Source organism: Coregonus lavaretus (genome assembly GCF_964263955.1).
Source record: "Coregonus lavaretus genome assembly, chromosome: 23".
Taxonomy (NCBI): Eukaryota; Metazoa; Chordata; class Actinopteri; order Salmoniformes; family Salmonidae; genus Coregonus; species Coregonus lavaretus.
Genome location: NC_140010.1, coordinates 43987354 through 44001933, shown reverse-complemented (window position 1 = coordinate 44001933; position 14580 = coordinate 43987354). Strand labels below are relative to the sequence as shown.

The 14580-nt window shown below is 40.2% G+C and overlaps 1 protein-coding gene across 1 annotated transcript in view; it reads right to left on the bottom strand.

Moving 5' to 3' along the window:
* Positions 1–1052: 1052 nt before the first annotated feature.
* The window catches only part of amph (amphiphysin), a 117768-nt gene continuing 104240 nt past the window's right edge, over positions 1053–14580 (bottom strand). Inside the window, exons 19-25 of the mRNA XM_084188015.1 lie at positions 14343–14399; positions 11941–11994; positions 10760–10810; positions 7171–7212; positions 3426–3617; positions 2752–2853; positions 1053–2331 (exon numbers count right to left, since the gene is read on the bottom strand). Coding sequence (XP_084044141.1) covers positions 2227–2331; positions 2752–2853; positions 3426–3617; positions 7171–7212; positions 10760–10810; positions 11941–11994; positions 14343–14399 — 603 coding nt within the window. The 3' untranslated portion in view covers positions 1053–2226. The remainder of the gene's footprint in view (positions 2332–2751; positions 2854–3425; positions 3618–7170; positions 7213–10759; positions 10811–11940; positions 11995–14342; positions 14400–14580) is intronic.

Genomic DNA, 14580 nt, shown 5'->3' with positions numbered 1-14580 from the left:
AGCTGCTTGGCGATGATCTTGTAGCCCATTCCAGCCTTGTGTAGGTCTACAATCTTGTCCCTGACATCCTTGGAGAGCTCTTTGGTCTTGGCCATGGTGGAGAGTTTGGAATCTGATTGATTGATTGCTTCTGTAGACAGGTGTCTTTTATACAGGTAACAAGCTGAGATTAGGAGCACTCCCTTTAAGAGTGTGCTCCTAATGTCGTCTTTTATACAGGTAACGAGCTGAGATTAGGAGCACACTCTTAAAGGGAGTGCTCCTAATCTCAGCTTGTTACCTGTATAAAAGACACCTGGGAGCCAGAAATCTTTCTGATTGAGAGGGGGTCAAATACTTATTTCCCTCATTAAAATGCAAATCAATTTATAACATTTTTGACATGCGTTTTTCTGGATTTTTTTGTTGTTATTCTGTCTCTCACAGTTCAAATAAACCTACTATTAAAATTATAGACTGATCATTTCTTTGTCAGTGGGCAAACGTACAAAATCAGCAGGGGATCAAATACTTTTTTCCCTCACTGTATGATGAAAATTACAGGCCTCTCTCATCTTTTTAAGTGGGAGAACTTGCACAATTGGTGGCTGACTAAATACTTTTTTTCCCCACTGTAGGCTCTTTGATTTGGAATTGTCTGGCGCTCGCAAGTGCAGTAAATTGAATGTCGTTGACCCTGCCACACTGTGCGACTCACAAGTTCCCGTTTTTCGTGAACAACAAAAATACAAGTAGTTGAATATTGGAATGTATTTGGAAATACACTTGGAAAGTATTGGCATGTATTTTCAGATACAAGTGTATTTCCAGATACAAATATTTAAATACTCCATGCACTCGTACCCCGGTCTGTTTGGTCCTAGGGGTATTTGGAAACAAGTATTTGAAAATTGTTTCAAATAGTACTTATAGGAAATTATTTGAAAAATACTTTCAAATACTTCAAATATAAATAGCTGATTTGGCCAGACAATAATTATTTAAAATACAAATACTTAGATACGCATGTATTTGAACCAGGTCTGCAAATAATTTCCAATCAATGAGGCGCTGTAGCATATGAACTATTCTTTATTCACCTTTAGATAAATAATCACAGATATGTATATCACAAAAAAAGGTTCTACAGTGAGGGCTAACTGTACGAACACAGGAGTGACGTCATATTCATTGCTATACTTAACAGTTGGACTATTGTGACCCTATTTAAACCAATTACATAGATTGCATATCTGATTTCTCTCCCAGCACCTTCCCAGTGATCTTAGACTTAAAAAATATAAAGTTAAATAAATACAATTTATCATAACATTTCATTCACAGATAAATAACTTCATATGTCTTTCCACTGGTTGACTTGGTTTCTTGTATATATGTAATTGCAGATATAAGGTATAAGGATATACACATTAACGTTTTATGTTAGGGAGCTAGTGTTATTTTTTTTATTTTACTTTGAGAAAGCTGCATCTGCCAGTTCCTGGATCTCAGCTTCATCACTAACATAATTTTTCATGCTGGAAACTCATCGGACGTCCAATCCGATGCTCAGAATTTCAATGTCCATTATGTTTCGGCAAGAGCACAGCATGTCTTGTCAATGAACAATGTCAACACAGAGTACGCCAAAAAAATCATCACCATAGCCACACACATACAGCCATGACACTACAAGAGAACACTAACAATGATGCAAGATAACATTTATGGCTGAAATGTCAGAAAGAAAACACTTAAAGTAACACTTAAGAACGGTTAGATAGATCATAGCACTACAGATTCCGATAAATTCCGCTGCAGAGCAACAAAATCAATACAATACACTTGGTGCAGAGAAGATAAGGTAACTTTTTTTTTTTTCTTCAGGAGGAATTTCTCATTTTAGTTTATCCTTCAAACAGATATGGATTTACATGTGGAGGTCAAGGGATTTACATGTGGAGGTCACCACACTTCCAACAAAGCACACATCAATTCGCCGCTGCTTAAAGGTTAACAAACAAAAAAAGGTTAGACCATACTATCGCATCATGCTCATGTTATTTTTCGTTATGCTTCGAGTAGGTACTAGTGTTTATCCACACTTGGTTTGTGTTGTTTCCTCTATTAGTGAGGGCCTTGGTCTGTCTGGTCACAGACGGGTCAGCAGACGATCGGCTAGACATTGTCTGGAGATCACAGGCCCCTTCACCTCCCCCCACAACTCTTTTCTCCAGGCTCAGATGGTTACTCCAAGCGTTGTGTGAAGTTTTCTGGGAAGAGTCCTTTGTGGGCACTGGCCCCAAGGTGCGACCATTCACTTTCCTTGATTCCTGTAAGCCAACCTGCATCCTGGAAAACATAGAGAAAGAGAGGCAAGGGGTGAATTTGATAGGCCATGGATATGCCTGTGTAGCTAACGTAAAGCTACACTACTCTATTTGTGTATGTGTTAGGTAGACAAGGGCCCAGCTGTTTCGGTCCTCTTACTTCCCCAAAAGCCTATCCTTTCAGTGTTCACAGATATGAGGCGTAAGCAATATGGTTATGGCTTCACCAAGTGGATCATCTGGCATATTGTTAAATGGAATCAGGTCTCTGTACTGAAGTCCTGTGTATGTTTTTTTTAACGTACAAATGATCTGAGAGCCACTCTATTTTATGTTATACCATATTTATGATATTCTATGGATGTGAAGTGCTCAGTATTTGTACAGGGTTAATATAGAGTTTCTAGAATTGTAATACTGGTTTAATACAGTTTTTCCTCACCTGATCTTCTGCTGTAGCCGTGGGAACAACCAGAACCACGTCACCTTTCTTCAGCTCCAGCTCATCTGAGTTTGCAGCTTCAAAGTCATGCAGGGTCTCCACCTACAGGATGGGAGTTCATAATACAGCATGAGCGCGCATGTGTGTGTGTTCATACACGTGTGTTGATAACGGTATACAACAAAATACAGTTATTCTATTTTGAGTGTTGCCAGATTCACACTATAGGGCCAAACCTAGCAAAGCCTAGCTGTATTGGGCTAGCCTGGGTATTGGGCTAGCCTGGGTATTGGGCTAGCCTGGGTATTGGGCTAGCCTGGTTATGAATCCACCATAGTTGCTGGAACGATGCTGGAAAGACAAAGTGAAAAGAAAATATACTACCAAGCCAGCACAGTACAATTCGGGTCAGGCTTATAGTGTGAATCAGGGAGGTCTTGTGGGTGTTTGTGTGTGTGTGTGTGTGTGTGTGAGAGCAAGAGTGAGAGAGAGACTGACACAAAAAAGGAGTATAGTGGGTGACAGAGTGTGTGTGTGTGTGTGTGTGTGTGTGTGTGTGTGTGTGTGTGTGTGTGTGTGTGTGTGTGTGTGTGTGTGTGTGTGTGTGTGTGTGTGTGTGTGTGTGTGTGTGTGTGTGTGTGTGTGTGTGTGTGTGTGTGTGGACCAGGGAAAACCTTGTAAAGGAAGCCAGGAGGGAGTCCTGGTGGGCCGTCAGAGGCGGTGATGTCGTTGGCCGTCTGACTGTCCGGTGTCACGCCGTTGTCGCTGATGGTCGTTGGGGAAATGATGTCAATGATGTCGCGGTCATCGTCACCTTCGTTGCTGGAGGCTGGCTCAATCACCACTGAGGGAATAGGCATCTTCTCCTGGCGAGGAAAGAAACCCGTTAACGAGACACAATAACACACACATATCCACACATTTATGCACGCTAAAACGTAGGCATACAAGCCAACTCTCCCTGCAGTTAACATATTCTTCAATAAATAAATAGAATGATACTCACACTACAGTTCCGAATAGTTTCATTGGATTAATACGTTGACATTTCAGTGTCTTGCGTGTATAGAATAAAAATGATTTGACAGCAAAAGTATATGCAATCTTCTCTCGCATGGAAAATAGCATAGCCTCAAATCAATGAATTTTGTTTATAAAGCGACTGCTAACCTCTCCGAAAACAAGTGTATTCACCATTAATTTGGCTATTCACCAGAAAAAAAGAACTGGTACTATTTTCATGAATACCATCCATGTTTACATCAATGACTACAGTACCTCCCAATAGTTCTAAACAAAAGCTTCCTTTCCTTCATGACCACTCATCACAAACATGATGACCTTATGTAAACAACATGGTGGCAACCAAACCTCAAAGGTCATCAAGGAAAGGAAAGGGAAAGGGGGATACCTAGTCAGTTGTACAACTGAATGCATTCAACTGAAATGTGTCTTCCGCATTTAACCTAACCCCTCTGAATCAGAGAGGTGCGACGAGGGACAGGTGTTTTTTAAGTAATGGGACAAAGCCTACAGTTATGTCCAAGGCTAAGTGATTTTCTGATCAGGTGACCTGACCAAGATAAATTCTGGGCCCCAATTATGTTTTTTTTTTCATTGTATAATGACATACCGGTAAGATATTTATGCTTTGCACCAATTTTTTCTAACATATTAACATTTAAAAAACATAATATGCAAAGGGAGTGGAGCTGTCCAAGGCAGCTAACAATAAGATAAAATAGGGGTGGGTAAGTTCAACAGCTGTGATGATGACCACAAAAAAAGTCAACAGCCCTAACGACAAGGAGTATTCCAGTCATCAGCGGATGTTCTGATTTGTCAGTGTGATGGGGGATTATTATCTATTCAACGAGTCAGAGCATCTCAGCGCATGAGGACAAATGAGTTTGCTCTTTTCTAATACCATTTGAAAATATGGGGGATTATTCCTTTCTATGGTATTCAGAAAAGAGGTATCTATAAAGGTGGGAATAGATTCCCACTCAAAAATGCGTTTAGCATTTGATAGGAAATGTAATTTTCAACAAATACAGTATGGAAGCGATCACCACAAATGAATACACAGTAAAAAATAAAAATAAACACCAGAAACATAAAAAAAACTAATGAATACCAAAATAAATAAACATTATTTTACAGTTCATAATGTGAGAAGTTTGGGAGGTTTTGGGGTATTTTTACTCTATTGCTCAGAGACCACTTGAATTAGGCAAGTTTTTTGATATAATAAATGTACATCGGTCTCCTAATCATTCATACCATTTATAGATCACAATATTGTCGGAGCACAATATTGATTTTAATCCGAAAAGTCAGGACATTACATTTGCCCCGTGCCAGGGGAATTGTAGCTGGAGTCAAATGTAACATCTAAAAAATAAACCAAATAAACTAACTTAACTTAAAAAACACTCAAGTTTATGAATGATCATATCATAGACATTTGTAATGATTTTGCAATAAATGTAAGTATTTTTAGGTATGTAACCAATATTTACAGTAACAACCCTGTTCGTGCATGGCCATTCGGTTCCGCTCAAAACATCTTGAATAGTCTGATGGTGCCCAGATCATATCTGTTTTGGCACTCTACAGGACCCCAAGGCTATTTCAAGTTAGTATTTGTATAATTAATGTATAATTCATACCACCTTAAAGTTAAAATCACTTCTTGTTTTCAACATTTGCCATTATGTGCCTAGCAAGAGACACTAATAGTAACACGTCAATGTTTTGCCAACATCTAGTGATGAAAACAATGCTAGTTTGAATTCTTTGACATTAATGCTCAGGACAGTATAAAAAAATATACAGCTGGTGGGAAAAACTACTTTCACCCCTAAAAAAACTAACATTTGGCCATAAAACAAGCAAATAGTGAGATATTTGGCTGAACAATTTCAAGCAGGGAGAGAACCTAAATTGTGAGTGAGTTTCATCACACTATCTTGTTTCTGTTTGGAGAAATTCAAAGTGTTACAATTGGCCCATGTTACAATTGCCCCTGGTCTCCCCTACTAGCAGCACTGCAAAAGATAATGTAACCACCAGAAAACAACACAACATATAAACACAAAATATATACGGCAAAACAGCACTATTCATAACAAAACAATATATGAACATAAAATATATACAGCATAGACGGGTTGGTTGTTTAGCAACATAACCGCCGCATACGCAACTATAGGGCAAAACAGACAGGGTTGGCTTAGATTGTTGACAACTTGTAAACTGTATTTCGTTTCCAATGTTATTGTTGGTTAGCAGCTAGTGAATTTGAGCCATATTAGCATAGACGTGATATCAGTCAAGACACCTCAAAACAAGACATGGTATCAAGAACAAGATAAAACTAGCTGAAACAAGCCACCTACGATACCCCACATGGCAGCTTATTGTCATTGTTGCTAGCTATCTGGCCATCCAGAATCACAACAACACTGACTTCTGCCCCATTGAAGCGTTTGTATCTTTTCCGTGACGTTGCCAACTAACCCGTCTATAACGACACCGAAAACATAATTGTATCAGAACTGCTCTTTGAATATTGAATTTAAGGGTTAAAGTTATAAATGATGAACACAATATATGTATGAACCAACAACAGGATCAAGGAAAATTACAACACAAGGTTAACAACACACCATGGAAAATACATGCATTTCAAACATCGTAATCTAATATCTGCCCGAATCATCATCTCCCACTGGGCACAGATGTCATTTCAACATCTATTCCACATTGGTTCAACGTAATTTCATTGAAATTACGTGGAAACAACGTTGATCCAACCAGTGTGTGCCCAGTGGGCTAGGTCTTTGTTAGTGCTACTGGTGTAACACCCACACCTGTAAACCTACTTGCTACTGTTTGTTTCAAGTCAAGTGATGTGGAAAGTAGGCTTTTGATAGAAAATATTAACAGCAAAAAGCTTGTTTTTCGATGTGTGAAAACAGTATCCTATAAAGGAGATCCGTTTTGGGGACAAGTCTGATACCAAGCTTGTAGATGATATATACATAATGTTGAGCATTGTGCAGCAATCCGGATACCATGCTGCTGCTACAAGGCAACATTTCCATCATTCAGTAACACTTTACCTAAACCCAACATTATATAACAGGTAATTTCGTTTGTTGTGCAACAAACTTAAAAGCTAACAAACTTAAATAACAGTACATCTCACAGATCAGGTAGCGGAAATCAGATGCCATGACTGTTTGCGACGTTAGCATTGTCATGTCTGCGACATGGTATGTCATCATTATGATCACATTATGTAGGCAGATTCAAATAAAGTGTTAGCAATAATGCTAGGTGATAGCTCTGGTATCAGATACATCACCACGATGAGGATAATGGGGATGCAACTTTCAGTAGTCAGTTTGTTACCGGAGTGTCTTCCTGAGGAGACCCTTTAGCATCCACAGGTGCCTACAGTTCAGACAAAGAGATGTTATTGATGCAGACCAACCACCATAAGGCTACGGCTCAAACAAGAGTTAAGACAAGTGCCTGTTCTCCATTACAAAGTACAATGTCTGTTCTACACCATATAGTTATCCATCTGAACGCTCAGTAATGTTGCACCCTCCTACATACGAAAACGACTGATAACTTTCAAAGATTTAGTCATGGCGGTGTTAAGGCAGCATTCACAAGAAATGTGAGTTAGAATTGTAGCAGTTGTTTGTGGTTCAGCAACTATTAATGACAGTTCATAAAATTAGATGGGAAGCAATTACGTAACATCTACCGTGGAATGGGGGGCAATAAAAAAGCATTGTGAACAATTTAGAAGCAGTTTCAACTTAAAACATTTCGGCCGACATCTGTTATAGCAATTTTTTATACATTTTAGTTAGCAGTGGAAACATTTATTGCGATGCAATCATGGCTGTGGTATTCAATTTTTTTTGTGGATTAACTGTCGCCTTGTTCGTTTGGCTTTGTTTTTTAAATATATTTTGAGCAACTTTCATGCCCTACAATAGCCATTTTGTTTATTTTCAGAATTGTTAAACACCCACACCAGTAGAAATCCACTTTTTCGAGCTGAAAGACGATGGCCAGAGCTTACCCATGATGTTGCGCAACGATTTAAGTCAAGAAGTCATCGTTTTAGTTAAGGTATGATATATTTGGGCTTGAAGTGCCTAATCCGAATGTGTGACTCCACATGTTTCCATGAGATTTACGTGTCTTTTCCTATGAAAAGTACATTTCAGCCTATGTTTTGTTTCAGGGCTGGGTTTTATTTAAATGTTACTTACCACCTACCAGTATGGCAATATTTATTAATCAGAAACACCTGCTGCAAAGTTCTTCCTATTCGCAAGTCGTCTGAGAGCCTTTTCTCTGTAGCCTACACTTGGGTTTCTACTAGATAAAACAGCTGCAAAGTCAAAATTGCCGTACAAATTCAAGAAAACAAAAATGAGCTTTTTGGTTTTAATTTAAGGTTAGGGTTAGGCTAAGGTTAGCTGTGTGGTTAAGGTTAGGATTAAAAGCCGATTTTAAGACGAGAAAATGTAGAAAAAGACTAGGTTTATGACTTAGTGGCTGTGTTAACTAGTGATGACCCTACACTTGGCCACCTTGCCATGGAGCAAATTAAAATATATAAAAAAATATATATATATTTTAAAAATGTTTTTGCACCTCTCCTTTTTTACCAGCAAATTACCATAATCCATTGCCACTCCTATTTGCCATATCTTCAATTTAAGCCTACTAGAGTGTGTGTGCCCTCAGGCCTGGAGGGAAGCAAAAGTCATTCCGCTACCTAAGCATAGTTAAGTTCCCTTTACTGGCTCAAATAGCCGACCAATCAGCCTGTTACCAACCCTTAGTAAACTTTTAGAAAAAAATGTGTTTGGCCATTCCAAGACATTTAAATGTTTCCCCTTAAACCCCTCGAGTGTTGCTTTAGCAGTATGCTTAGGGTCATTGTCCTGCTGGAAGGTGAACCTCCGTCCCAGTCTCAAATCTCTGGAAGACTGAAACAGGTTTCCCTCAAGAATTTCCATGTATTTAGCGGCATCCATCATTCCTTAAATTCTGACCAGTTTCCCAGTCCCTGCCGATGAAAAACATGGATGGTGTTCTCGGGGTGATGAGAGGTGTTGGGTTTGCGCCCAACACCCAGACATAGCGTTTTCCTTGATGGCTAAAAAGCTCAATTTTAGTCTCATCTGACCAGAGTACCTTCTTCCATATGTTTGGGGAGTCTCCCACATGGCTTTTGGCGAACACCAAACGTGTTTGCTTATTTTTTTCTTTATGCAATGGCTTTTTTTCTGGCAATTTGAATGCACAGAGATACTGTGATGAGATCCTGAGGCCCATTGTCGTGCCATTCATCCGCCGCCATCACCTCATGTTTCAACATGATAATGCACGGCCCCATGTCACAAGCATCTGTACACAATTCCTGGAAGCTGAACATTTCTCAGTTCTTCCATGGCCTGCATGCTCACCAGACATGTCACCCATTGAGCATGTTTGGGATGCTCTGGATTGACGTGTACGACAGCGTGTTCCAGTTCCCGCCAATATTCAGGAACTTCACACAGCCATTGAAGAGGAGTGGGACAACATTCCACAGGCCACAATCAACAGCCTGATCAACTCTATGCGAAGGAGATGTGTCGCGCTGCATGAGGCAAATGGTGTTCACATCCGATACTGACTGTTTTTCTGATCCAGGCCTCTACCTTTTTTTTTTAAGGTATCTGTGACCAAGAGATGCATATCTGTATTCCCAGTCATGTGAAATCAATAGATTAGGGCGTAATGAATTTATTTCAATTGACTGATTTCCTTATATGAACTGTATTTATATGAACTTGCATTTATATTTTTGTTCAGTATGAATGTGTCACGAATTCAGCCGAGGCTGCCCCTCCTCCTTGCTCGGGCAGGCTTCGGCATTCGTCGTCACCAGAGTACTAGCTACTACCGATCCATGTTTCTATGTTCGACTTGTTTTGTCTTTATTGGTCACACCTGTTTCACATCATGTAGTTATGTCTTCCCTATTTAACCCTATGTCTCACACTGTGTGTTGTGTGTGTTTGTTCATGTTTTGGTTGTCGTAGTGAGCGGGTTTGTTCCTTCCTGCGTGGAGGTTTGTTCTTTCTATTACCTACGAGTAAAGTACGTTTTCTCGATTAGCTCTGTGTCCTGCGCCTGACTTCGTCCTACCGCATTACACTGACGCCTCGACAGAATGGTAAAATTGTGTGATATGATTGCATTTTAGATCCCCACTCCCCCCATCGCCCCAAGATGAACGGTTTTGACCCTTAACGTTTTAGGCTAATTAGTTTTGCTTGGCCTGGGTCCGCGGGTGTGCAGGGTTTGCAAATGTTTTAACATTACATTAATCCTAAAGAGCAATCTCCAAACCGTTCAATAGTTAGGCATACTAACATACTGTTAGTCAGGTGAAAATAATGATTGACTATCTTAACTGAAATGGTGCTCACATAACTTTCATTAGCTGGCTAAGGTTAGCATGCTAGCTAGTTAAACTGCCAGCTGTCAGTCAGTGACCTATTTGTCGTTATTTCTCCGCTACATGTGGAAATCACCACAACGTTCCCATCCCCAATTCCTGAATATGTATTAGCAACCTGCGTCAGTCTTCGAGGTGGAACCTAAATGAGAATTTCTGCTCTAGGACAGTAATTACTCTAAATAAGTGCAGAAAATTTCCCTGAGGTGGGCCTTTAAATTTAAAAGCCTCATGTCCTTCTACTATGTTCTTAAAACATCTACCTTGTAATTTGAAAGTAAAGTATAACCACAACAATCACTACTATTTTCTGAAGCCTATTTCCGGCTTAAGCGAATCAATGGACTTTCGGACAGGTCCCAATAGGTCCCAATTACTGAACTGTGTTGAATAAGGCAAATGTTGGATCATGGATATTAGGGTTTTGGGAATGGGGGTTGGGAATCTTGGGATAATAATTACCGGAGTCTCCTCCACAGGGGACTCCATTTCCTCCGGGGTCGGAACGGATTCCTACGTACAAAAGAGAGTTGATTCACAATCACAAGAACATCTGGGGAAAAAAATCATTTTCAAGCCTCAAGGATGGCCTCTCTCGACTCTCCAGATGTAGTTTGGTTATTTAAATTTATTTGGTATGTTTCATTTAATTTTGTGTACACCTATTTCACAGAGGACGGCTCATAATAATGGTTGGAATGGTATCAAACATATGGAAAACGTGTTTGATGTGTTCGATACCATTACATTTATTCTGTTCCTGCCATTACTATGAGCCCGTCCTCCCCAATTAAGCTGCCACCAACCGCCTGTGACCTATTTGCTATTCTTCTAAATCAATATAGCATTTTGATATTTCAACTCATATACGTACAGTATATGAGAGTTTATAACTTTGTGGAATTTCAAGATTCAAAAGGTTGAGACTTCTGATGGCTGATGATTCATTTCAATTTCACATGGCATTGGTTCCTTTGCTATAGGGACATGGGTCCTGCTATTTAAAGTGCATCTTATGAAGGCTTCATAAATCCTTCATATAGGCTTCATAAGCACTACATAGATGCTTCACAAATCATCTATAACTGTATATCATGCTCTATAAAGAGTCATAATGTGGCATAACTGTGTGACATAACCATCAATTTATGTTAGATTCTGGGATTTTAAAGCATGGAGCTTTAGGTGGAATACATGGAACAGGGGTTTGGGGATATAGCCAAGCTCATATGAGACTGTGTACTATTCAAACAAACCCAGAATCTGGTGAATACTGTTGTCTGGAAAAAATATTATTTCCCCTGCCCCACGGGATGAGGCATTTAATTAATGATGGAAAGTGACAATTTATGTCAATACAATACATTGAGTAAAATTTCTACATTATAAAGGCTCATTTTGAATGGCACATGAAATCCAAGGTTTGTGGGATTATGGGTTTGTTTTAATAGCATCCTCTGTGTCCTTTGGAATGAGTCAGACCTCAATGTCATACCACTCTGCCCTGTATGACTCAACCTTAAAGCTTATAAGATTCTACAAAACATTGTAAAATATGACTTGAGGTTCAACCTCACACAAGACACTCGGCCAAATATGATTTGAGCTTCCCTTTTGCCAAATTTGGCATACGTTATAGTTACCGGGGGAGCTGCTTCGCTGGGGGATGCTTTTTCAGCCTCTTCAACAGGGAGGATCTAAGCGCAAAGAGAGGTTTTAATTCAACTAGCTACCTAAGCTTTTTCAGTACAACCTTTAGCATTGAGTTTGCATTTGGGCTGTTTGCATGGAATATATTGAGCTTAAATCAGCATCAATTACATACATAACAGCAGTTCTCCTTTTCACTGATATTGTTAGTATAGCATTCATGCAAGTGCAGAACGTAAAGTACTGAGATGCAGGCTTTGAGGAATAATTTCATACAGTCATTGCATTGGCAAGGAAATGTTTGGTCCAGTTTTTCAAGGTACAGGCTATCTTAACCCAGGTAAAATATATTGGTGTATCAATATTCTGCACAGAAAATATGAACAGAGTAAAATACACCAATTAAAATGTGGTTATTATATTCAGTGGGATATGCTCTTGTTCAAGGAAATTATTATTTCTAAAATCAATGAAAATCTAAAATCAAATGAATGAAATTAAGGCCTATTCATCTTTTTAAGTAGTTTTGATACATGGTTGGCACTTGGAAGAAAGTAAATGTATTTACGGACATTTCCTCCACTCCCATGTCAAGCATGACAATAAGAGCCATATGTACACACCAGGAATTGTAATTACCCTTCGTAAATTAGCAACTCCCCCAAGGCACATACCCAATATATACAAACGTATGTGGACACCCCTTCAAATTAGTGGATTCGGCTATTTCAGCCACACCCGTTGCTGACAGGTGTATAAAATCGAGCACACAGCCATGCAATCTCCGTAGACAAACATTGGCAGTAGAATGGCCTTACTGAAGAGCTCAGTGACTTTCAACGTGGCACCGTCATAAAATGCCACCTATCCAAAAAGTCAGTTCGTCAAATTTCTGCCCTGCTAGAGCTGTAAGTGCTGTTATTGTATTGAGGAAATGTCTAGGAGCAACAACGGCTCAGCCACGAAGTGGTAGGTCACACAAGCTCACAGAATGGGACTGCCGAGTGCAGAAGTGCGTAGCACGTCAAAATTGTCTGTCCTCGGTTGCATCACTCACTACTGATTTCCAAACTGCCTCTCGAAGCAACGTCAGCACAATAACTGTTCGCCGGGAGCTTCATGTAATGGGTTTCTGTGGCCGAGCAGCCGCACACAAGCCTAAGATCACCATGCGCAATGCCAAGCGTCGGCTGGAGTGGTGTAAAGCTTGCCGCCATTGGACTCTGGAGCAGTGGAAACTCGCTCTCTGAAGTGATTGATCACGCTTCACCATCTGGCAGTTCGAGGGACAAATCTGGGTTTGGCGGATGCCAGGAGAACGCTACCTGCCCCAATGCTGTGTCAACTGTAAAGTTTGGTGGAGGAGGAATAATGGTCTGGGGCTGTTTTTCATGGTTCGGGCTAGGCCCCTTAGTTCCAGTGAAGGGAAATGTTAACGCTACAGCATACAATGACATTCTAGGCGATTCTGTGCTTCCAACTTTGTGGCAACAGTTTGGGGAAGGCCCTTTCCTGTTTCAGCATGACAACGCCCCCGTGCACAAAGCGAGGTCCATACAGAAATGGTTTGTCGAGACCGGTGTGGCCTGCACAGAGTCCTGACCTCAACCCCCATTGAACACTTTTGGAATGAATTGGAACGCCAACTGTGAGCCAGGCCTAATTGCCCAACATCAGTGCCCGACATCACTAATGCTCTTGTGGCTGAATGGAAGCAAGTCCACGCAGCAATATTCCAACATCTAGTGGAAAGCCTTCCCAGAAGAGTGGAGGCTGTTATAGCAGCAAAGGGGAGACCAACACCATATTAATGCCCATGATTTAGGACTGAGATGTTTGACGAGCAGGTGTCCACATCCTTATTACTACATGACATCTTTGTGATCTGGCTAGTGCCTGACCCAGGTTCAAACCTTGACTAGGACTGAACAGTTCACTACAATATATACACTCAAATATAACCAGTCAGTCACAATGTATAAAACAACACATACCAGCCTCATAGGAACAGAACGTAATCATATTTTGGAATACACAAGAATAGTAGAATACTAAATGTTTTATGAATGTATGTGCATGCATGACAGCTCAACAGAAACGTATAGTAGATCATTAAAAATACCTCCCTAATTCTTCAATCACATTCCGAGGCATGACACAGACACACACACACATTTCCCACCGAAGATGAATATGATGCACTCAATACAATCAGTTATTCACAAAGTCTCGACACGAACAATCTCTCACCCTCTTGACACTTTGACAATGTTGATGGTAGGGTTTGGGCCCGGCTACTGAAATAAGGTGGACTTCAATGCAACACTCACAGAACCGAGTCACAGAACAGTAATGGGAGGGCGTGGGTGGACAAAGGGGAGGATCTTACACATACCTCAGTTGGTGCAGCCTCCTCAGGCTCTGCAGATGTCACTGGAGACCCCACAGTGGACTTTACCAAGAGTGAGTTAGAGAAGAATGTAATATTTAAGACTCGAATCCTGCCATGATGTACAGATTTGTTATAAAACAAGAAATGGGAGTTGTAAAGTGGATTGATGTCAAAGCAAAGAGTAACAAGTTTAAAATGGGAAGTTTTAAAATCAAGGAGAACATCATTGAATGACAAGGAA